The sequence below is a fragment of the Bos indicus genome, chromosome 12 (genome assembly GCF_029378745.1).
Source record: "Bos indicus isolate NIAB-ARS_2022 breed Sahiwal x Tharparkar chromosome 12, NIAB-ARS_B.indTharparkar_mat_pri_1.0, whole genome shotgun sequence".
NCBI lineage: Eukaryota > Metazoa > Chordata > Mammalia > Artiodactyla > Bovidae > Bos > Bos indicus.
Window position 1 is genome coordinate 14571081 of NC_091771.1, and position 22537 is coordinate 14593617.

The 22537-nt window shown below is 47.1% G+C and overlaps 1 protein-coding gene across 7 annotated transcripts in view; it reads left to right on the top strand.

Moving 5' to 3' along the window:
* Positions 1 to 10796, top strand: part of SERP2 (stress associated endoplasmic reticulum protein family member 2) — a 33156-nt gene extending 22360 nt beyond the window's left edge. For 5 of the 7 annotated variants that reach the window (XR_011569675.1, XM_070800036.1, XM_070800034.1 and 2 more), the window contains one exon: positions 3000 to 3454. Coding sequence is in view for 6 of the 7 variants with exons in the window: in XM_070800036.1 (XP_070656137.1) it covers positions 3000 to 3040 (41 nt within the window). In the remaining variant the exon portion in view is untranslated. The other 2 variants (XM_070800037.1, XM_070800040.1) reach the window with 2 other exon arrangements.
* Positions 10797 to 22537: the final 11741 nt, after the last annotated feature.

The window sequence follows — 22537 nt, forward strand, 5'->3', positions numbered from 1 at the left end:
CATCTCTCCATTATCTTAGCAGTGGAGGCAAATGCTGAACTTAAAGTAGACTTTATTCAAAGTAATTTCTCCAAGAGGATTCGATTTTAAAGGGTTACCTGTAAACATATTAAAGACCATCAGATTTTACATGTTAATTCATGGATCCAATAAGGGTCAAGAATGACCTTTTCTTAGTTTTTAAAGCAGACCCAGAGATAGGTAAGTTTTAATATAAGTGTTGCTACTCTGAGGTAAGCAAACTTTGTCTAAGATTCTTAAGAGAAATTTGCAGCATTCCTCGAAAAGAATTGAGTGCTTTTATCATTACCCAGCTCTTTTGAAATCATGGAATAATTTAAATGGGATCTGATGGACTAAGATACAGACTGTTTCCTAGCCATTGACCTACATACTGCTGGTAACGATTTGTTGTCTAAGAATAAATCTCACAGAGAAACAATTCTTTGGAGTATATATTATCTACAGTTTTATAAATTAGAGAAATCAGGGCTCAGAACTATTTAGTGAATTCCAAAAATGCACACTCTGGCAGATGGTAAATAGCCCTTGAGCTCCGGTCTTCATGGGCATACCTGGAGAAGCCACAACCATCATTGTAGCAATAGTAACTAGTTACAATAGCTCCCATGCACCAAAACCTTGATATGTGAGGACCCTCATCTATATCATATGTTTAATCCCTATATTAACGCAGCAAGCAACGTGGTCCTCATTGCACAGCAGAGGAGACGAGCATGAAGAGGTTAAATTATTCATGCAGTCACACAGCTGGTCAGTGAAGAGTGGAGAGTCAAACCCAGTTCCCTCTGACCCTAACACTCTCTTGTAAAGTTAAGCCCATTTGTCCAAATTAGGGATATTTTCCCAATCCCAAGAACAAAGCCTGAGGCATGGTGGATGTAAATATTTTTTTCCTAATGTGCTTGAATATACAGCTGCCTCCTAGGACTCCTATGTGAAGCCAGAACACAGAATGTTTATTTAATTTTTATTCCTTGTTAGCTTTGCTAGAGGAAGACGGAAACGTCCGTATTCCAGCAAGCTTATACATTTGTGTGAGTACTTCCTCATCCATCTAGCAACTTCTCCCGTCAAAAGTCACCCCCAAATCAGAATAAGCCAAGAAAACCTCTGAGCACAGCCAGGGTTATATATCACGACTTGTTGAATTAACTCCTTTATCTAGAAAAGAGTCCAACCTTCACATACAACCAATTGACTCTAGTTTTACATGTAGTTCTAACAGTCTTTGTTTTCGACTTAGTCTGCAGCTCATAATAATAGAAGAGGGCACACTGCAGACTGGAGTAGTAACACCAGAGATGTGACCAGACACAAGAATACCTGAGCCCAAATAACCACTAAGAAGCATAAAGGAGAGCCCAAGATATGTAGTTGACTGGAGGTATTTGGGGATCAGATCAAACACTGCATCCGCTGTAACAATATTACAGCAGAGCCTTATCAGTTATCACTTTTTATTATGGTCACACTGGACATTCATGAAAACCTAATATTAAATCACATTGGGTGTATATCCAATTTAGGAAAGTCATAATGATGTACACAGTGATTTTTTTTTTTTTAATCTATAAAAATCCAACTACAGGGACTTCCCTGGCAGTCCAGTGGTTAAGACTATGACTTCCATTGCAGGGGCTGTGGGTTCGATCCCTCTTTGGGCAGCAAAGATCCCATGTGCCTTGTGGCCCAAAAACCAAAACATAAAATAGAAACAATACTTTAACAGATTCAGTAAAGACTTTAAAAATAGTCCACATCAAAAATGAAAAATCGTAAAAAAAAAAAAAAATCCAACTTCATTCTTACTTAATCTACGCTTCAAATCTAGCTGTCCAAGAAAGAGCCCTTGTGAATTATCTTTTGATCCCCAAACACAGTGCCTGGCCCATGGTATATGCCCACTAACGTTAGATGATAAAATCAAACACTTTGTTTTTTGAGGGTTCTGAGTAGCCTCTTTCACTCTGGTTACTTAGGATGCAGCATTCCCGGGTCTATTCCAGGAAGACTTTATGAAGGGAGAGATGGGGTAAACCCCTGAAATGACCTCTGCTTGCTCTGTGTTTACAGATGATTACATGGTACCCAGATGCTCCTCAAAAAAAAAAAAAAAAAAAAAAAATCATTCCGTACATGTTCACTGCTGTTATCATCATGATTGTCTTCATCATGATGGACCCATATTGTATATTTTACATCTGGGAAAGATGTGAAAAAGAAGGTGGACCTTCCTCTCCTGGGACACATTTAAACCCTTTAGACCAAACCAGACTGGGAACTATCCAATCGCTCTAACCCAGATAAGGAGGGGATGGGCCCCTGGAATTGTTTGTTGGACATTCAGGCTACCCACCCCTTCAGTTTATCAGGAAGGAGTTCATTCCACTTAGTGAGGACAGCGCCCTGAATAAATCAGTGCGGCTCTTGGTGTATTTCAAGTTGAATTTCAGAAAGTTCCAGGCCGCCTGAAGATGCACTTGTATCAAAGGTTATCAGCAGCCCGGGGGCCCAGCTCCCGCGCCTGCTCCCAGCACCTGGCCTTCCTTCCTGTTCAAGGGCAGCTTCTTTTCCAGGTCACAGCCCTTGGGAAGAGGCAGCGTCGATGACCTGTTAAATGAGCGCCCCGCCCGCACGCAAGCCCTGCTCCCCGCTCCCCAGCAGCATCAGAACCTTCTGGGGACGGGGGCCAAATCTCTCAGCATCTGAGGGCTGGCTGGCCTCCACTCTCGGTAGAATTAGCAGGAGTTATCCATAAATCCCCGCGGCATCCATCAGCAGACAGAGCAAGACTGCCTTTTTAAAGAAGTTCACTGACCTCTTGTTAACTTAACTCCTTGTTAGGAAATCTCTAATCAGCTGTATGCTAACAGGCCCAGGGCCCCGGGTCAGCAAAGCGGGGCTGGCGGTGGGGTTGGGTTTCCAGCTGTGTGCTGTCGGGTGTCTGAGCCGACTGTTTTGTTTTCCCCGTCCAGCTATCTTCCAGATCATTCAGAGCATCAGAATGGGCATGTGAGCCAGCCCTGGGGGTTTGACACCGCCCCCGCCCGCTGGAGGGTGGAGGACCACTTGAGCTCTTAGCCGGGTATCTGTGGGAAGCCGACAAGTCACCCAGAAGAGGAAAAAACAAACAAACAATCAAAGGCTCCCTCAGCTGTTCCCTGATCACTTCATCGTGGACGTCAGACCAAATTGCTTTCTCACAGGACATCTCGGTACATCCGTGTTCTTGAGCGGAAAGGACATTTTGCTTTGCAGTTGGCAGGATGGGGAGCTTTGTGGTGTCTGCAGCAGTGTCTGTCTGGATTCGCCCTGGGTTTCACTAATGTCTGCATGTGGGCCCCCCATGATCACTGCTTTACTTTCTATGGAGACAGTCTCTGCTCCATTGGGAATTGCTTTTACAAATAAATGTCTTTGTTCAACCTTATGTCCCGTGCGGCTTTCAGTGAGAAAAGGTGTCAAGATAGCTCCGCAGGGGGATGGGTAGGGTGGGGGGACTTAATTATGTAACAGGGGAAAGTCAGGGAATCTGTGGCCCTGGAACCAGGGCTAGATTTACCCATCCTCAAGGTCTACACCTGAAAGGAAGGCCTAGGCAGTTCTTAAGGACTTTGGGTTTTCCACACATTTGATAATTTGCAGAGGGGATCTTTGGACCTGCCCCCTGGTTGGGACTTCTAATGTTGCCTAAAGAGGTCACAGATGCCCAGATCACCTGCAGGATAAAAGAGGCTCTTAAACAGGCCTTTGCTGTTTCTTTTTTTAATTCCATTTTTGCTTTCTTAGTCATTTATTTCATCCCTTAATAATTGGGTGTGTTAGTCACTTAGTCACTCTTTGTAACACCATGGACCATAGCCCACTAGGCTCCTCTGTTCATGGAATTCTCCAGGCAAGAATACTGGAGTGGTTAAGCTATTCCCTTCTCCAGAGGATCTTCCTGACCCAGGGATCAATCAGGGTTTCCCACTTTGCAGACAGATTCTTTACCACCTGAGCCATCAGAAAAGCCCTAATAAGTGTGAGAGTTTTAAAAACAAAAATGAAGGAAACAGCCAGGACCTCTAGTTACCATTTAAGGGGCTTTGTTATAAGTGGCCCTTCGGAATAGAGGGTGGGGGCTTTTTGTCCACAAGAGTCCTTCACCCCAGACTTTTAGTGATGTTCTTGAAAGCTTTCTTTTCTCCCATCCTCCGAGTTCCCCTCCTTCCTCTTTGTTTCCCACTGAGGATAGGGTGTCAGGGCTGTTCTGAAATTTAGCTGCCGCAGGGACAGGCTACCCTCCTTGTGCCCACCTCCACCCCCACCCTAAGCCCCTCCGGAGCTGGCAAAAGGCATTCTCCACCACTTGAGGGCTGCACTCGGTAGGCGCTCTGCTAGCTGGCCCCTTCATTATCTGGGCTCTGTCTGGCCACCCTCTTCTTGGTGACTAAGATCAGTGTGAGATCAGACCCCATGGCTGCCTGCCAAGAAGCAGGCCGAAGGCCAGGCCCCTTGTTGTAAGGTTTCCCTGGTCTGTGCTCCTGTTTACACCCTCTCTGACTCCCACGGGGCCTAGACTTGATCTAAGAGCCTTCCTCTCCCCCCCGCCCCTTTATGCCAACAAAAGCACACCCATCAGACCATTGTGAAAAGCCATGGCTGGTTCTGAGCTTTGAGGTTTATCCTTTACTGGAAAGAGTCTTTTCCCATCCTCATTTGGTCTTTTCCACAACAATAATAATCAATAGGGTGATTATCCCCATTTCAAGGAAATGGAAACTGAAATTTGGCCAGGCTGGGCTCCACGTAAACCCAGCTGTCGCCAGGTGACAGGTGTGGTGGGCTGAGTCGTCTGCCATCCATAAAACTTCCCGTGGTGGAGTTATCTCCACCGGGCTATGCAGTCGCCCACAAATTGGCTTTCTGTTAGTTTCCAGGTAACCTCCCAGAAGTTCTTGTATTTGACAGTCTGCCCTCCCTGGTGACTTCTTCCATGAGCCCTCTACTCGTGGAGACCAGAGCTGCCCTAAGTTAGGGTCATGGCTGTACAAGGGAGATTTACAAACATTTTTTGCATGACCCATGGTAGGGACCTCCCTGGTGGCCCAGTGATTAAGAATCCACCAGCTTCCAATGTAGAAGATGCAGGTTCGATCCAAGGTTTGGGAACTAAGATCCCACGTGCCACGGGGCAACTAAGCCCACAAAACAACTACTGAGCCCTCGCATTCTAGAATCCATGCTCCTGCAGCAAGAGAAGCCCTCATATCAAAACTAGAGAAAGCCTGCTTACTGCAGTGAAGACCCAGTGCAGCCAAAATAAGTAAAAGAGCAGAAAAAAGAAACACATGGCAACTGGATATACAGCACACCTACTAAAGCAATCATGGAACAACACTTATCCTTAACACATGTGATGCACTCTGGTTTTTTTCTAGTCCTTTTTTTTAAGAAGCTGGTTGCACCCTCTTTAAAGGACTTTATAAATCACGAGTAGATTGCAACCTACTGTAAAAAACACTGCTCAGGAGAAAATCAAGCCCTTCATGGGAAATAGAGAAGCAGGGCTTGTGAGGTGAGAAAGTCAGAATCCTGAATCCTGATGAGAACCTGACCTCTCATCTCGGTCACCCCCAAGCAGTACCTCGAGGAGCACATTAAGCAGCTTCTTTGGGGATTTAGGGTACAGATCCTACAGAGAAAGAACTGGCACCCCCTGAATCCATTGAAACATAAACACCACATTCTGCTTGTCAGCATTCACTTGCTGTGCATCACAGTTATTGTGGGGTGGGCTTGGGGCGGGGGGGGACGGGGTATTTTTAAAAACAATATCCAGATGATTTCAGTGCTGCCCATCCACTCATTTAGCCTTTGGGAACCAATTCATCAGCAGACTTAGTTTAATTAAATCAAATGGGGACTCAGAGGCAATATTCCCAAACCTAACACGGCATCAACTTTGATGCATGAGAACGCCTCCCTCCTCTGACATTGGAAGCATCTGGGACCCTCCGCAGAGCTCAGCAACTAAGACTCTGTGTCTTATTTTGCTCCAGGTCCTGCGCATCTCTGTCGTTAAGAACAACACAGACAGGGGCACAGAGTGCTTACGACTTGACCCTCAAAAGCTCTGTAAGAGGGAAGCCATCTGCAGTGGAAATGTGAAGGGCTCTTTCCAGATTCTGGCTCTTTTCAGATTCTCGTCTCCCAGGGCATCATGACAAATCAAACACTGTTTCTGGGAAGGCCGTGCACAGAGAGTGTGCTCACAGCTTCAGAGGGGAAGAAAGCACACAGAGAGACATGTGGGCTGCGCAGGGCTGGAAGAGAGTTTTCATCCCTTCCAGACACGAGAACATCCTAACAGCCTGCAGTTACTCCACTCTGGATCACATTTGCTTTGGAGGCAAAATATCATTTGAGTGATCTCCTTTATCATACACAACTCATCATCAGGCTTCAGCTGCAAATTGTGAAGACATAGCAGTAAGCTCTTCAGGAGCAGTGAGCTCCTTTCTTTGAAAATCATCCAGTCCTCAGGCTTCCATCTGCCACCTGTGGGTCTGCCTTCCTCCCTGGGGCGTCATCAGACTTTCTCGGCAGAGGCCAGAGAGTAAATATTTCAGTCTTTGTGGGCCATACAGCCTTGAGACTACTCAGCTACACATTTGTAGCTTGGAAGCAGCCATAGGTAACACATACATGAATGGACAGGCTTTGTTTCAATAAAACTTTATTTAACAAGCCGGTGAATCCTGCCAAGCCCTGCTCTTGAATGGCAGTTCTCAGATTGTCATGTACAGATGTGAGAGTTGGACCGTAAAGAAGGCTGAGTGTCAAAGAATTGATGCTTTCGATTTGTGGTGCTGGAGAAAACTCGAGAATTCCCTGGACTGCAAGGAAATCAAACCAGTCAATCCTAAAGGAAATCAACCCTGAATATTCATTGGAAGGACTGATGCTAAAGCTGAAGCTGAAGCTCCCATCATTCAGCCACCTGATGCAAACAGCCAACTCACTGGAAAAGACCCTGAGGCTTGGAAAGATTTAAGGCAAAAAGTAGAATGAGGCAGCAGAGGATGGGATGGTTAGGTAACATCACTGATGCAATGGACATGAATATGAGCAAACTTCAGGAGATAGTGGAGGACAGAGGAGCCTGGAGGGCTACAGTCCATGGGGTGCTAAAGAGTCAGACACCACTCAGCGACTGAACAACAACAAATCTCAGATTGTGGTACACAAGCCCTCATCCCCTGGAACACTGGATTATGTTGGAAGGTTTTGCATATCCACAAGCCTGTTGCTCATGACAGAAGGCAGACTCTCCTAAAAAGGAATTTAGAATTTAAATAATAAAAGTAATATAGGCAATTGATCTGCCTCGGCAGAGCTGTGAGGGACTCTCTCAGGATGAATAGAAAGGATATTAATTCTATCAGTGCCAAGGTAAGATTGGAGAGTTGGAGTGATAGGGTGAGACCTTGAAGGCAAAGCCAAATTTAAGGTGGAGCCGGGGAGTCAAGCTCTTTCTGAGAAGTAACTGGAGATTCTCAGCCTTGAATGTTCAAAACAGAGGCACAGACTATGTTACAACATCTCGAAAGTCCCCAAGATAGAAGCCTGTACACAGAGACTAATAGTTTATCTCACTGTGACAGATACCAACTTTAAATATTGCATTAGGAGAACAAAAAGACCTGAGCAGAGCTGCATAGAGGTCTGGAAGAGAGTTCCAAGTGAATAGTTTAAAAATTGGCCCAGGGACTTCCCTCATGGTCCAGTGGTTAAGACTCCTTGCTTCCAATGCAGGGGACTCAGGTTGGATACCTGGTCAGGGAACTAAGATCCCACAGGCTGCTTGATGTGGTCAAAAAATAAATTAAAAAAAACAAAAACACAAACATTGGTTGGTCCTAAGACATTTATAACTCATCCATTACTTCTTGATGGGACCAAGATGGAGGTCAACTATGGGGGAGACAAAATATGTTACTACTAAGGAGAAAGTCCAGGATTTCCCTGCTCGTCCAGTGGTAAAGCATTTGCTCCCTTGTTCAGGATGATTCCACATGCCTTGGGGTAACTAAGCCCTCCGGCCAAAACTACCGCAACTAGAGAGTAGCCCCTGCTCTCTGCAACTAGAGAAAGCCTGCATGAAGACCCCGCTCAGTTAAAAATAAATCAATAAATACAATCTGAAGGAAAAAAAAAAAAAAAACAGAAGAAGAAAGATCCAGAAAGAAATAAGCATTTGGAGTCATCACCCCAAATTTGCTGAAAAGCATTCTTTGTTTTTTTTTTAAATTTTTAATTGGAGGATAATTGTTTCACAGTGTAGTGTTGGTTTCTGCCACACAGCAACAAGAATCAGCCGTAAGTATACAGATGTCCCCTCCCTGTTGAACATCCCACCAACCCCCAGCCCATCCCCCGCCCAGACTGTCAGAGAGTAGCCGCTGCGCTCCCTGTGTTAAAGAGCCTCTTCCCGTTGGCTATGTTTCACATATGGTGCCGAGTGTGTGTGTATGTGTGTGTGTTTCCCTGCCGCCCTCTCAGTTCCTCCCGCCCTCCTCTCCCCGCCCCCCACGCCGGCTCTGCCCACAGCCCGTTCTCTACGTCTGTGTCTTTATTCCTGCTCTTCAAATAGGTCCATCAGCACCATTTTTCTACATTGCATGTATACACGATATTTGCTTTCCCCTTCTGCATGAAGCGTTCTTGAGCATTTAATAGCCTTGCACACACGTTTGTTGCTGTCGCTGTGTTATTTCAGTCTCCCCATAAGGTAGGGTAGACTCATGACTAACACATATGGCTTACTGTGGGCCAGGTCCTATTCTGGTATCTATGAGTATCTGCTCTTTGAAGCCTCACAAAATGCCCCTTGGGTAGAAGCTATAATTACCCCTGTCTTACCCATGAAGTGAAAAATATGGCTTAAAACTCAATACTCCAAAAACTAAGATCATGGCATCTGGTCCCATCACTTCATGACAAATACATGGGGAAACAATGGAAACAGTGACAGATTTTATTTCTTTGGGCTCCAAAATCACTGCAGATTGTGACTGCAGCCATGAAATTAAAAGATGCTTGCTCCTTGAAAGAAAAGCTATGACCAACCTAGATAGCATATTAAGAAGCAGAGACATTACTTTGCCAACAAAGGTCCGTCTAATCAAGGCTATGGTTTTTCCAGTAAGCACGTATGGATGTGAGAGTTGGACCATAAATAAAGCTGAACACCGAAGAACTGATGCTTTTGAACTGTGGTGTTGGAGAAGATTCTTGAGAATCCCTTGGACTACAAGGAGATCAAGCCAGTCAATCCTAAAGGAGATCGGTCCTGAATATTCAGTGGAAGGACTGACGCTGAAGCTGAAATTCCAATACTTTGGCCACCTGATGCAAATAACTGACTCACTGGAAAACACCCTGATGCTGGGAAAGATTGAAAGCAGGAGGAAAAGGGGACGACAGAGGATGAGATGGCTGGATGGCATCACTGACTCAATGAACATGAGTTTGAGCAAGCTCTGGGAGTTGATGAGGGACAGGGAAGCCTGGCGTGCTGTAGTACAAGCTGTAGCAAAGAGTTGGACATGACTGTGCAACTGAACTGAACTGTACCCATGAAGAAAGAGACCAGAAGGTTTGAAACACTTGCCAGAAGTCACGCTGCAAGTGAACAGATGAGCGGGACTGCAGACCCAAGCAGGCCGGCCCTGCATCTGCGCTCTCCACCACTGCACTGACCTTAACCACCACCTGATTCTGCTCCACGGAATGGCTGATTTTGTTTTGATTTTTCAATACAAAAAAAATTTGTATTGAAAATTTGGTGCTCAATATACATGTTCATGATGGAGAAGGAAATGACAACCCACTGACTGAGCATATATGTTCATGAGGGGCTTCCCTGGTGGCTCAGTGGTAAAGAATCTGACTGAAATGCAGAAGATGTAGGAGATGTGAGTTAGATCCTTGGGTTGGGAAGATCCCCTGGAGAAGGGAATGGTAAACCACTCCAGTATTCTTGCTTGGACAGAGGAGCCTGGCAGGCTACAGTCCAAGGGGTCGCAAAGAGTCTGACACAACTCAGCAACTAAACAACAGATATGTTCATGAAATGAATGAATAAATAAGTCTGCGAACAATAGCTTCTTGGTGAGGGCATAGTTTCAGCGAGGCTGGAGCTGCGGAAGGCAGAACTGAACCATAGAAAGAGCCCAGGACCAGAAATCAGGCCCCCGAGTTCCTGGCTTCTGTTTATCACTTTGTTCTCTTGTTTGATTTCCTCCTTCATCTGTTTGAAGATCTCCTGCCCTCCCACATCACAGGGCTGTTGTGGGAAGCAAATGATATGATGTATGTGACACTGCTTTGAAAAAACTGTAGAATGCTATACAAATTATATATATAATTATATATACGTATACGATTATATGTAATTATTGTTGGCAATCATATAATAATATAAGAGTAATTGCTACTCAGGACAGGTGGGGACTATACAGAGAAACGTTGCTACGTTTTCAAAATCCTACCTCTGCTGGGGCCCTGTCTTAGAAGAACATGCTCCAGCAGCAAGAATGCCCAGAAGGGGAGGTGTGGAATGGGTCAACACAATCCATCCAGGCTGTTGAAGAAAGAACTCAAAATGTATAGCTATTGTCATTGCCCCTGTTTCCTCTATTACCACTGTTGCTCGTAGTAGCTCCTGGAGTTTTAGACAAGATTCTAAATTCATCTGCGCTATAGAAGACAACGATATCTGTGAAGAGGTTGACTTACTGCTTGTTCTGTTCTCATTATGCTTGTTATCTTCAAACTTTCTGATATGTTAGAATGGAGACAGGACACGCAATCAGTTCCCACAGCACTGGAGATTCCAAACAGACAGAGAATGGCTGGGGATGGGCAGGGGAGATGGAGGGAGGGGAGGAGGAAGGGAGGGAGGGAGGGGAGGAGGAAGGGAGGGAGGGAGGGGGAGGAGGGAGGGAGGGAGGGAGGGGAGTAGGAAGGGAGGGAGGAAGGAGGGGAGGAGGAAGGGAGGGAGGGAGGGGAGGAGGGAGGGAGGGAGGGAGGGGAGTAGGAAGGGAGGGAGGAAGGAGGGGAGGAGGAAGGGAGGGAGGGAGGGGGAGGAGGGAGGGAGGGAGGGAGGGGAGGAGGGAGGGAGGAAGGAGGGGAGGAGGGAGGGAGGGAGGAGGAAGGGAGGGAGGAAAGGACTTTCCTGACATTTTAGTGCTAGTCACTTTATCATTTACACAATATCTCCACATCTGTTGTGCCTGGGCTAGGTCACAGGATCTCGCACGTGACCCCCTTCCACACACTCAATCTCCACTCTCAGAACCACATCCCACAGGGGTATGTTTCTAAGGAGGGATGGTAGAAATTTGTCCAGGCTTTCCTGGTGGCTCAAACGGTAAAGAATCTGCCTGCAGTGTGGGAGATCCGGGTTCAACCCCTGCGTCGGGAAGATCTGGAGAAGGGAATGACAACCCACTCCAGTATCCTTGCCTGGAGAATCCCATGGACAGAGGAGCCTGGTGGGCTGCAGTCCATAGGGTCACAAAGAGTCAGACATGACTGAGCAACTAACACACACAAGACCTGAGAAAGGAGCTTAATTTTTTCCCCTATTTTTCCTCTGATTAGTGTTGTTAGGATAAACCATCTTCAGACTGGATAAGCTGGGGTTTGGCAGGGAACAAGTGAGAGTAAAAGATACATTTCTGGTGACAAGGTGTGAATAGGATTGTCAGGGAGCAAGACACACACAGGAGAAGTTTTCTTGGTCCCATGGACCAGGGCAATGTATCTTGGGAACCCAGGAAGAGCAGAGAGCAGGGTGTGTTGGGGGCCACCCCCTGCTAGTCTCCTGGGCTCCTAAAGGCTCCAGGGTACACAGTCACCTTGGGCATTCTCGATACCCTTCCTTTCACTCAGAGGCTGGACACATCATCTAATTTTCCTCCTGAGGATGCCAGGTGGCTGCCGGAATACAATGGCATCCACTACGAGGGTGACACGAAGCTCCAGGTGTTGGTGATGGACAGGGAAGCCTGGCGTGCTGCGGTCCATGGGGTCGCAAAGAGTTGGACACGACTGAGCGACTGAACTGATGAGGGTGACCCAGAAAGTATCTACATATTAGACATACATCCACAAAACTGGCATTGTTGCTCTCTTCTGAAATGTGATTTGGGAAAATGAAAGAAGGGAGAAAGGTTGATGACATTGATCCATGGTCTGCATGTGGGGAAATGTGAGCTCTTTGCATAACCGGAAAGCACTTTATTTATTCCCTGCCTTTAGGGCAGGAGAATAACCCTAGTTGGGTGTTTCTATTTTAGAGCAAATACTGCGAATAGGGAAAGGATGGCAGAGAAGCAGAAAGACTCCCCGGTGAATTAAGGGCACTCGCTGTCAGAAGTCACCAAACCTGTATTTCCAGAGCCATCTCTGCAGCTCTGGGTCCCCAGATTGGGCCTGGGCCGCAGCCCTGGCCCGGGCTTGGCTCCCACTCCTTTCAGTCTGAGTGAAACCTGCACGGTGTCTCTCTCCCTGTTTTCTAATATCAGCACTATTACCTGAGATCAACATTTGTGTTGGAAAAGGCTCCTGCTGCTAGCCAACCTGGCGGGGCTCCCAGGGGGCCAAGGAAGGGACAAGTTGCTGATGTAATAACTCAGCTTGGGTTCTGTTGCCCGTGGCAACGGAGACTGGAGGAAGCCGGTGCATGGCCGGGCTGCCCGGCATTACTGCACAGGGAGGCTGGGTGCAGGCCTCGGAGGACCAGCCTTGAAAATAGCCTTGAATCTTGGGCTTTTCCCTAGGAAGCTCCCCTTGACACCGCATCCCCAGTGGATGCCGGGCTGTCTCCTTATGCCTTGGTCTCTGTCTCTCTCTCAAAGGAGCAGCAATTTCTGCTCTCTAACAAGATGGTGTATTCTCTGCCCCGGCTTTCGGGAATTTCACAGCACTGCCTCTGCACACTCCTCCGGCCGCGCCCCCAGCATCTCAGCCTCAGTCCTGTTCTGGGCTGCACCCCGTCCTCCTCCCCTGGCCCAGGCAGCCCTTGCGTTCTCTCCCCAGGGAAGGCCCTGCCCTTTCCCCTCTTCCTAGAGCTGCTCAGTGATCTCCCCGCTGCCTGAGGAAAGTGAAAGCAAAGCGTTAGTCGCTCAGTCAAGTCCCGACTCTTTGTGACCCCCTGGACTGTGTCCATGAGATTTCCCAGGCAAGAATACTGGAGTGGGTTGCCATTCCCTTCTCCAGGGGATCTTCCCAACCCAGAGATCAAACTCCAGTCTCCTGCAGTGCAGGCAGATTCTTTATCACTGAGCCACCAGGGAAGTCAGTTAAATGAGGTACCTAGAATTGTCAGATTCCTAGAGAAGAAAGTAGAGCGGTGGTTCTCAGGGGCTGGAGGGCAGATGAAAACAGAGCATTGTTTAATGGATATCGAGTTTCAGTTTTGCAAGATGGAAAGCACTCTGGAGATGGATGGTGGGGATGGTTGCACAACCATGAATATACTTAATACTACTGAACTGGACACTTAAAAATGGTTAAGAGAGTACATTTTGAGTTATATATATATATTACCACAATTAAAAACAATTTTTAAAATCCTTGAGCCTATTGGTTTTAAAACGGTGGCCAAGGTTTGGTGTGGACTGGAGGGCACACGTTTTCCCTTAGTATTTCTTTGGCTCAAATCCACTCAGCTCTCTTCTCAAATAGCCCTCACTGATACCACTAAAATGGTGCTCCCATGTGCACACGTGCGCACACACACACACACACACACACGCACTGCCTGGCACACACCTTAGCTGGAGTTATGGAGAATCTCCATTCTCCATTACCACCATTTTTTATGCTGATATCCATGCTCAGTCACTTCAGTCGTGTCCAGCTCTTTGCGACCTCATGGACTATAGCCCGCCCGGTTTCTCTGTCCATGGGATTCTCCAGGCTAGAATACTGGAGTGGGTTGCCATGCCCTCCTCCAGGAGATCTTCCCAACCCAGGGATCAAACCTGCATCTCCTGCATCTTCTGCATTGCAGGCAGATTTTTTACCGCTGAGCCACTGGGGAAGCCCATTGGTATCTATACATTGGCTTATTTGTTTCTTTTTTGATCCCCCTGCCAGGACATCAGCTTCACCAGGACAGGGACTCTGTCTACTGTTCCCTCCCCTATGCCCAACGTATCCTAGGCGCTGGTAGGAATTTTTGGAAAGAATGATGACAAACAAATATACCACAGCTCGCCTGTATCACATCCCAATCCTCCACTTTGGAGCCCCATCTGGGCTTATCTTCTTGGCATTTTTCTCTCTCAAGAACCTTGAAGGGAAGTGATGTGGAAGATGGGGTTTGATGTGGAAGATGGGGTTTGAGGATTTGATACCGAATCACAGCTAAGTAACATCTCTTACCATCTTCCACGATTCCAAGTTGGTGTTACAGTTCAGAAACCAAGAGAATGCCAGATGGTGAATTGGGAGGGGAGAGTCAATTTTAGAGAACATAAAACTTAGTTTTTAAAATAGAATCATACAATTTTTGAGGTGGAGGGGACCACAGACTTGGGCTGGGTTTGAAACAGGGAGACAATATCCAATTGCAAGTGGATGGCATGGCCTGCTGACTACCAGCCCCTGATGGCCTGGGACTGGCTAATGGTGCCCTCTTAATCAAGTTTTACATATGACCAAGCCACTAAGATGGGCTTCCCTGATGGCTCAGCAGGTAAAGAATCTGCCTGCCAATGCAGAAGACACAGAGTTCGATCTCTGGGTTGAAAAAATCCCCTGGAGGAGGAAATGGCAACCCACTCCAGTATTCTTGCCTGAAAAATCTCAGGGACAGAAGAGCTGGTGGGTTACAGTCCATGGGGTCACAAAGAGTGGGACACAATTAAGCACAGCATAAGCCACTAAGATGTGCTTTTGCTGAGAAGGAGACAGAGTTGCTGATAGCAGCAGGTGACAGAGGAGAGGCCCAGGGACCCCTAGACAAGCCTACAGGATTAGCTTTCCTCTTTACCTTTCTCTTGAGCTCCCAGGCCTGTGGTCCCCACACTGACTTTATGAACACAGTGCCTACCATTGCTTACATACACCAGGCTGTTTTAAGAGCTCTCATCCACTCCTTCCTCCAAATTCGTTTAAACATTAAAAGGCTAACTTTGAGTAAGAATTCTATGAAAAACAGAAGATAAAATGGCAGTTTTGTTTGATTTTTCAAGGCAATGAAGCCAATTCTCACTAAATGCATTGTCCCTATGACACTATTACATTGTCACCCGCTGTGCCTTAGAATTCTCCCTCTGGAATCCCCGAGTCTCCAGCAGGGAGTAAAAGTTAAATGCTACTGGAATAGTGCTTCTCAAGCCGTAGTTGCAACCATTTGGGGGAAACATAAGACTATTTAGCAGCCCATAATGAGTCGATCCTAAAGAATATTCATTGGAAGAACTGATGCTGAAACTGAAGCTCCAATACTTGGGCCACCTAATGTGAAGAACCAACTCACTGAAAAAGATCCTGATACTGGGAAAGATTGAGGGCAGGAGGAGAAGGGGGCAACAGAGGATGAGATAGTTGGATGCCATCACCAACTCCATAGACATGAGTTTGAGCAAACTCCAGGAGATAGTGAAGGACAGGGAAGCCTGGCGTGCTCCAGTCCATGGGGTCACAAAGAGTCAGACACAACTGAGTGACTGAACAACAGCAAATGAGAATTTGAACTTGAAACAGAGAAGAATTAAATGGAAAATACCACAGTGCGTTGCAAATCATGAAAGGAAGCATTGCTTCACAAAACTTGTCACTCAGCTACATAAAAATATGTATGTGTCCACTGCACTGCAATCTGAGTTAAGTTTCTCTCTGATCCTGACCAAAAAATATTTGAAACCTATTGCCCTGATCCATTTTCAATATAGAATTCAACCCTCCTAGATCTAGCCAATGCTCAATCATTCCTTAATTCCTGAATTTATTAAGGACCCATGGTGTGGTAGGCTCAATGTGGGGTCCTGGGGAAACAAGGATGAATGGAGCACTGTGTTAGGCATGGTCTGGCAGAAACCAGGTGGCACGCTTTAACTGGGTAATATGAGGAGAGTTTAATAAAGGAGCTATTTGTCTGGTGTGGAAAGGGTATAGGGAAACCTAAAGAGATAGTGCAGAACCCGGGGCTGTGAACAACAGAGCAAGGAGCCAGAGTGACAAATATCTCAGCCTCTTTCCTCTCCCCCGCCCCCCTCATCTCCTGCTGGTGAGATCCTCAGGCCAAACTAGGCCCAGGGGCCCAGCGATACAGTCCAGATGGGAAAGTGGGGTGAAGAGGGTGATGAGTGAACATGGAGAGTAGACAGAAGATGGCCAGTACAAACCAAAACCCTGCTCTCTCGGAAGTTACATCTGATGAGTGAGAAGGTTATACAACCCAGAAAACCAGAGTGATACAACCCTTGCTGAGAGTGGTGTTCATGAGGACTTCTGAATGCACTTGGGAAGAAGCACTTGACTCTTCAAAGAAGGTGAGGGAGGGCTTTGGAAGAGAGAAGACATAGTGGTCCATCCCCACTGCATCCCTTCCTTTGGGAACTCCTCCTCTGCTTCAGTCCCTGCAGAGGGCTCTGGGTGCCAGACACTGTGCCCTGCCCCTCTCTGTTGCAGGAACCAATCAGAGTGAGTCCCCATCCCTTGAGCACAGTGATTGGCTCAGGGAAGGTCTAAAGCCCAGCCCCTCAGAGTTTTCCCAGCGTGTGGTCTTCTGCTAAGGAGGAAAATTGTCTCTTGCCTTTGAAATCAGGATGCTGGGTGGTTGTAAAGTTAAAACTATCTCCTGCCATCTTTCCCTTCTCCCCAATAAATGTAAATATTCAATTGGAGGAAAAATTGATTCAGAGCAGAGAATCTTCTTACTGGAAAATATTTTATATTATGGGTCACTTTATATTCAGACATTTATTATATTCATGATATATTTCTGATATATAACATGATTTCTCTTGTTGTTTGTGAGCTAGAGTTGAGTTTCTATCCCAGCTCACTATGGAGATGAAACAAGATGTGCAAAAGTGGGAGGTGAGAAAGTGCATGGTCTATTGGAAACCTGCTGGGTCTGTGGCCTGGCCAGAGCTGAGGGTGCTTGTGACCTGAGACAGTAGGATATGGCTAACAGTGGGCTTGAGTCAGGTGCTGAATGTAGGCGTGTTTATTAAGGATTTTCAGCAGGGAGTGGCACAAACTGCTGTGCATTTTGGAAAGCTCACCCTGAGTCAGGTGGAATACGGGCAGAGGTGAGCAGGCCCGGAGGATGGGAGCTGCTGCAGAGCCTCAGGAGACACAAGGGGCTCCAGAACTCAGCTGAGGACACTGGGGAACACAGAGCAATGCCAGGATCCAAGAGGGACTGAGGGAGGTGAAATAGTCTCGAATTACTATCAAGGTTCCAGTTCGGATGAGTAGGGGAATGAAAGCATAAATAGAATCATCATTTGGTTGTTTCTTACATTTCACAACTTTGAGCGTCTTTTCTCTCCTGGCCATCATTTCCTGAATCTATTCTGGGTTTATCCATCTTCTGTAGAAGACATGGGCCCTGGAACAGAATTATGCCAGCTGTGGTTTGACCAGTGGAGGGAAGGACCATACACACTTAATGAATGCAGCCCACGAGTCCTTCAGATTTCCTTGGAAGTCATTTCACAGTGATGACTCACATGGAATATATTATTGTGTAAAATCCCTGAGGTTTTTTTTTATTGTTTGGTTTGTTTTTTTTTTTAACGGAGGCTCTGGGTCTTTTTTCTTTAATGGGAAGTGAACAATTTTACAAATAAGTGATCCTTTGTAAGCCATCTAAAGTACAAGCCTATACTATTAAGCTTAGCATGACTTCCCTACATCTGCAAACCATGCCTTTCTAATATTTCTAATTCAGTTTAATTCAACAACCAAATATGGTATGAAGATTCTAGGGCAGATATTGTGGGAAATGCATGAAATGGACATATTCTTACTCTTTTCAAATAACTTAGAACCCAATGGTTGATATACACACACATATGTATATATAAGTTAAATTAGGCACCTATATAAACATATGTGTGTGCTCAGTCGCTCAGCCATGTCAGACTCTTTGCAACTCCATGGTCTATAGCCCACTAGGCTTCTCTGTCCATGGAATCCTCCAGGCAAGAATACTGGAACGGGTTGCCATTTCCTACTACAGGGGCTCTTCCCAATCCAAGGATCACACTTGTGTCTCCTGCGTTGGCAGGTGGATTCCTTACCACTGTACCACCTGGAAAGTCTATATATGCCTAAGATGAGGCACCTAGATACAAAATGATTAGATATCCAAGTATCTTTGGACCAGTGTCTACTTGTGAAATGTTAGTGTGGACTGTTGTGATTCTCTGATTTTTCCATGAAGTTCACCACAGCATCTTCACAGCTCAGCAAGTCTGAAAGGTTTCACCATATGAACTCATTGCCTTGATAATTCAGATTAGTCACTAGCCTTTTTCCTCTGTGACCTTTGTCCTAGAATATGTCCCCTGGGGCTATGGGTTTGTACCATCCTCTGCCTTCTCTTTTCTGGTGTTGATCTTTGGTTTATTTTCAAAAATCTCACTAATTTCTACAGATCCACCTTCCAAGGGGTGGTCATAGAAAGCAGACTCCTTAAAATGCCCTTTGTAGGTTTTCTGTAAACTACCTTCAGCTCTGGCACCCCACTCCAGTACTCTTGCCTGGAAAATCCCATGGACAGAGGAGCCTGTTAGGCTGCAGTCCATGGGGTCGCTAAGAGTCGGACACAACTGAGAGACTTCACTTTCACTTTTCCCTTACATGTATTAGAGAAGGAAATGGCAACCCACTCCAGTGTTCTTGCCTGGAGAATCCCAGGGACAGTGGAGCCTGGTGGGCTGCTGTCTATGGGGTCACACAGAGTCAGACACGACTGAAGTGACTTAGCAGTAGCACTTTCAGCTCACTCTTCCCCACTTGCCTTCCCTCCCCTGCAGGAAACTCCCACGTCAGTTCTCATCATTTGAGATTCCTACTGGAACCACCACCATCAACCTCTTTCCATTTTTGGTAGATCACCACTTAGTCCAGCCAGCCAGGCTGTGAGTCATGCCACCAGGGTGTCCCCCACACCACAGGACATCCTCTTTCTGAAGATCCATTGGGGAGCCTGACACACAGATCTCAGGACTATGCAACGTTTAGCAGATCCATTCATTCTGCTGGTAATTACTAAGCATCCATTGTGTACCCAGTACTCTGGAGGGAGGGAGCCAAGGGGAAGGAGATGGGTTACCAAGAGAAGACAGACCAGTAAGTACAGAGAAGAGGTACAGGATTCTTGGGGAGCAGACAGCAACACTCTCACCAGCCTTGGGGTCAGGGAAAGCTTCCTAGAGGAAGAGACGGTGAGCTGAGCCCGGAAAGAAAGACTATAAGAGCAGGAACACGGCTGGCCCAAGAAAGAGAGAAGGAGGGCTGCTCTTTGCCGTAGAATGTGAGCGGCTGTTGGGAGCAGAGGAAGATGTGAGGTGATGGAGGTGCCTGGCTTCTAAGGGCAGTAGGAGACTACTGAAAAATTCTAACTGGAAGTGATGTGATCAGGCTGATCATATTTTCTGCTTCCCTGGTGGCTCAGAGGTTAAAGCGTCTGCCTGCAATGCGGGAGACCTGGGTTCGATCCCTGGGTTGGGAAGATCCCCTGGAGAAGGAAATGGCAACCCACTCCAGTGTTCTTGCCTGGAGAATCCCATGGACGGGGAGCCTGGTGGGCTACAGTCCACTGGGGCTCAAAGAGTCGGGACATGACTGAGCGACTTCACTTCACTTCACTTTGATAACTTAGAAGCTCAGAACGGAATTTGCCGCCTACTGCTAGCAACCACAGAAGGCCACCCATGTGCCATTGGAGATTAATTTACCTTTCTCTCATCTTATTATCCCTTTGCTCCCATGTCTTTATTTGTTAGCTTCTGTTGTGCTCTATACAGGCTTCCCAGGTTGATACTAGTGGTAAAGAACCTGCCTGCCAGTGCAGGAGATGCAAGAGGCATGGCTTCCATCCCTGGGTTGGGAAGATCCCCTGGAGGAGGGTACAGCAACCCACTCCAGTATTTTTGCCTTGAGAAGAATCCCATGAACAGAGGAGCCTGGCTACAATCCATAGGGTTGCAAAGAGTCGGACACAACTGAAGTGACTTAGCACAGCACACACATACTGTATGCATCTCTGCAAATCCCATCAAATATCAAGGAAAAAACCCATGTTAAGGCAGTTACTGTCATAACACCCCTTGAGTAAAATGTCTGTATCCCCATCTTATGGAGAATCTTGAAGAGACTGAGGAATTTGCCTATGGTCTCAGCATCATTTCATTCATTACTGGGACTTGTTCACTATCTCACTTGCCTGACAGATTTTAAATACAACGGAGGCAGAGATAGTGTCTGATGTGGTTGTGGGGGGTGGTGTCCACCTCCAGCACATATAGGGGCCCCAGCCTGAGTTGCTTCCCCTCCCAGCTGGGGCTGCAGACCCAGATTCCCAGACCCCCAGCCACTGTCCTCTCCCCAACTGCTCTGGCATCCTGCCTGCTGTGGATAACCCCTCCTACCACATATAGATGTTTTTAAAGAAGATCCACCATTTAACTTTCAAGTACATCAAGTAACTTGTTGTTTTGTCTCTGAGTCATGTCCAACTCTTTTGTGACCCCATGGACCATACATAGCCCACCAGGCTTCTCTGTCCGCGGGGTTTCCCAGGCAAGAATACTGGAGGGGGTGGCCATTTCCTCCTCCAATATCAAGTAACTACAACAAACAACTAGCTATCTGCCTTTAGAACTAGACTTTTGGGACTGGAAGAAACTTGAGCGACGATTATCATCTGAGTGACTCATTTTACAGTAACTCAGATTCAGAGAGAGTGGATGTCTCCCCAAGGTCACGCTGCTGCTTAACAGCAAGTCTGGGATCAACCACGGTTCCCACGTACCTTAAAAACGCCCTGTATGGTATTTACAGTATCACTTTGTTCTTCTTGCAATATAAAGAGTAAAGCTTTAATTTGGCTCGCTCATAAAACTGAATGGTTTGATATATTTAGAAGGTCCGATGAGAACTTGTTTTTAAAAGATTTTAAACCACAGCCCTGTGATTTGTTCTGACCAGGATCCTGACTCAGAGATGCAGAAACAGTGGTGAAGTAAGAAAACATCCTTACGTGCTCAGGGCCACACCATCCTCAGCCTCACAGCGCTCTCTCCCTGAGCCATCTCATCCATTCATAAGGCTTCTGCTGCTGCTAAGTCGCTTCAGTTGTGTCCGACTCTGCACGATCCCATAGACAGCAGCCCACCAGGCTCCACCGTCCCTGGGATTCTCCAGGCAAGAACACTGGAGTGGGTTGCCATTTCCTTCTCCAATGCATAAAAGTGAAAAGTGAAAGTGAAGTCGCTCAGTCGTGGCCGACTCTTAGCGACCCCATGGACTGCAGCCCACCAGGCTCCTACCATCTCTTATTATGCGAGGGGTCCCAGGCAGTCCGGGACACAGTAGCTACCACACTTTGGGTGTGTGTGTGCATAGCATGCGCGCACGTGCAGCAGGCATTGTTCTAAGCACAATATATAGGTTATATCATCACATTCGTACCACTACCCAGTCCAGTGGACAAAAGAGGAAGGCAAGGGCTGAGAGGAAAAGGACTCGCCCAAGGTCACAGGTGGTAGCCCCAGTGGCCCTCTTACCAGCTCTGCAGCTGGTCTCATTGATCAGGACAGGACCGTGCGAAGCTCAACTCCCTTCCAGGGTCCTCCTCTCTCCTGAACTCCAAGTTCCAGCCAACAGCTGCGTCCAGGCTCCCCCATCAGGCACCCCAGACCTCACTCAAAACTGAGCCCAGCTTCCTGCGGCCAAACACGCAGGTGACCCGGCAACAGCCCCCGGGCCTCCCTTCTTCCCTCGGTTTCCTTCTCCCTCCATCTGCTACCTGCCCGTGTTTTTCTAGATGTTTCTTGGATCCACCTCCTCCTCCCAGGGTCTCCGCCACTACACATGGCTTCAGGGCCCCGGGCAGACTCAGTGTCACAACATCAATCCCAGCCCAGCCCTGCCCCCACAACCAGGCCTCCCCATGAACGTCACTCAGGATTTCTAAAGGCCAATCTTACATCAGGTTGGGCCCCAGCCCTTGGTGGCCCTGAACGTGACCTCGCTTCTCCCTGCCAATTAGCCAGCCACCTCTGAGGCAAGCAGCCTGGCTCTGGCTGAACTACCTGGTTCCGGGCCAGGCAGTCTTGCCTCACGCCTCTCTGCTCCTGCTTCCTTGGAATCCCCCTCTCCTCTCCTCCCTGCCCTTCCAGTAAAGCTGGTCACTTCCTCCTTTGCTCCAAGGCAGCCCCTCTGGCTGATGCTCACTCAGTCCTTTTCTAGGTTCCAACCACTGACTTCC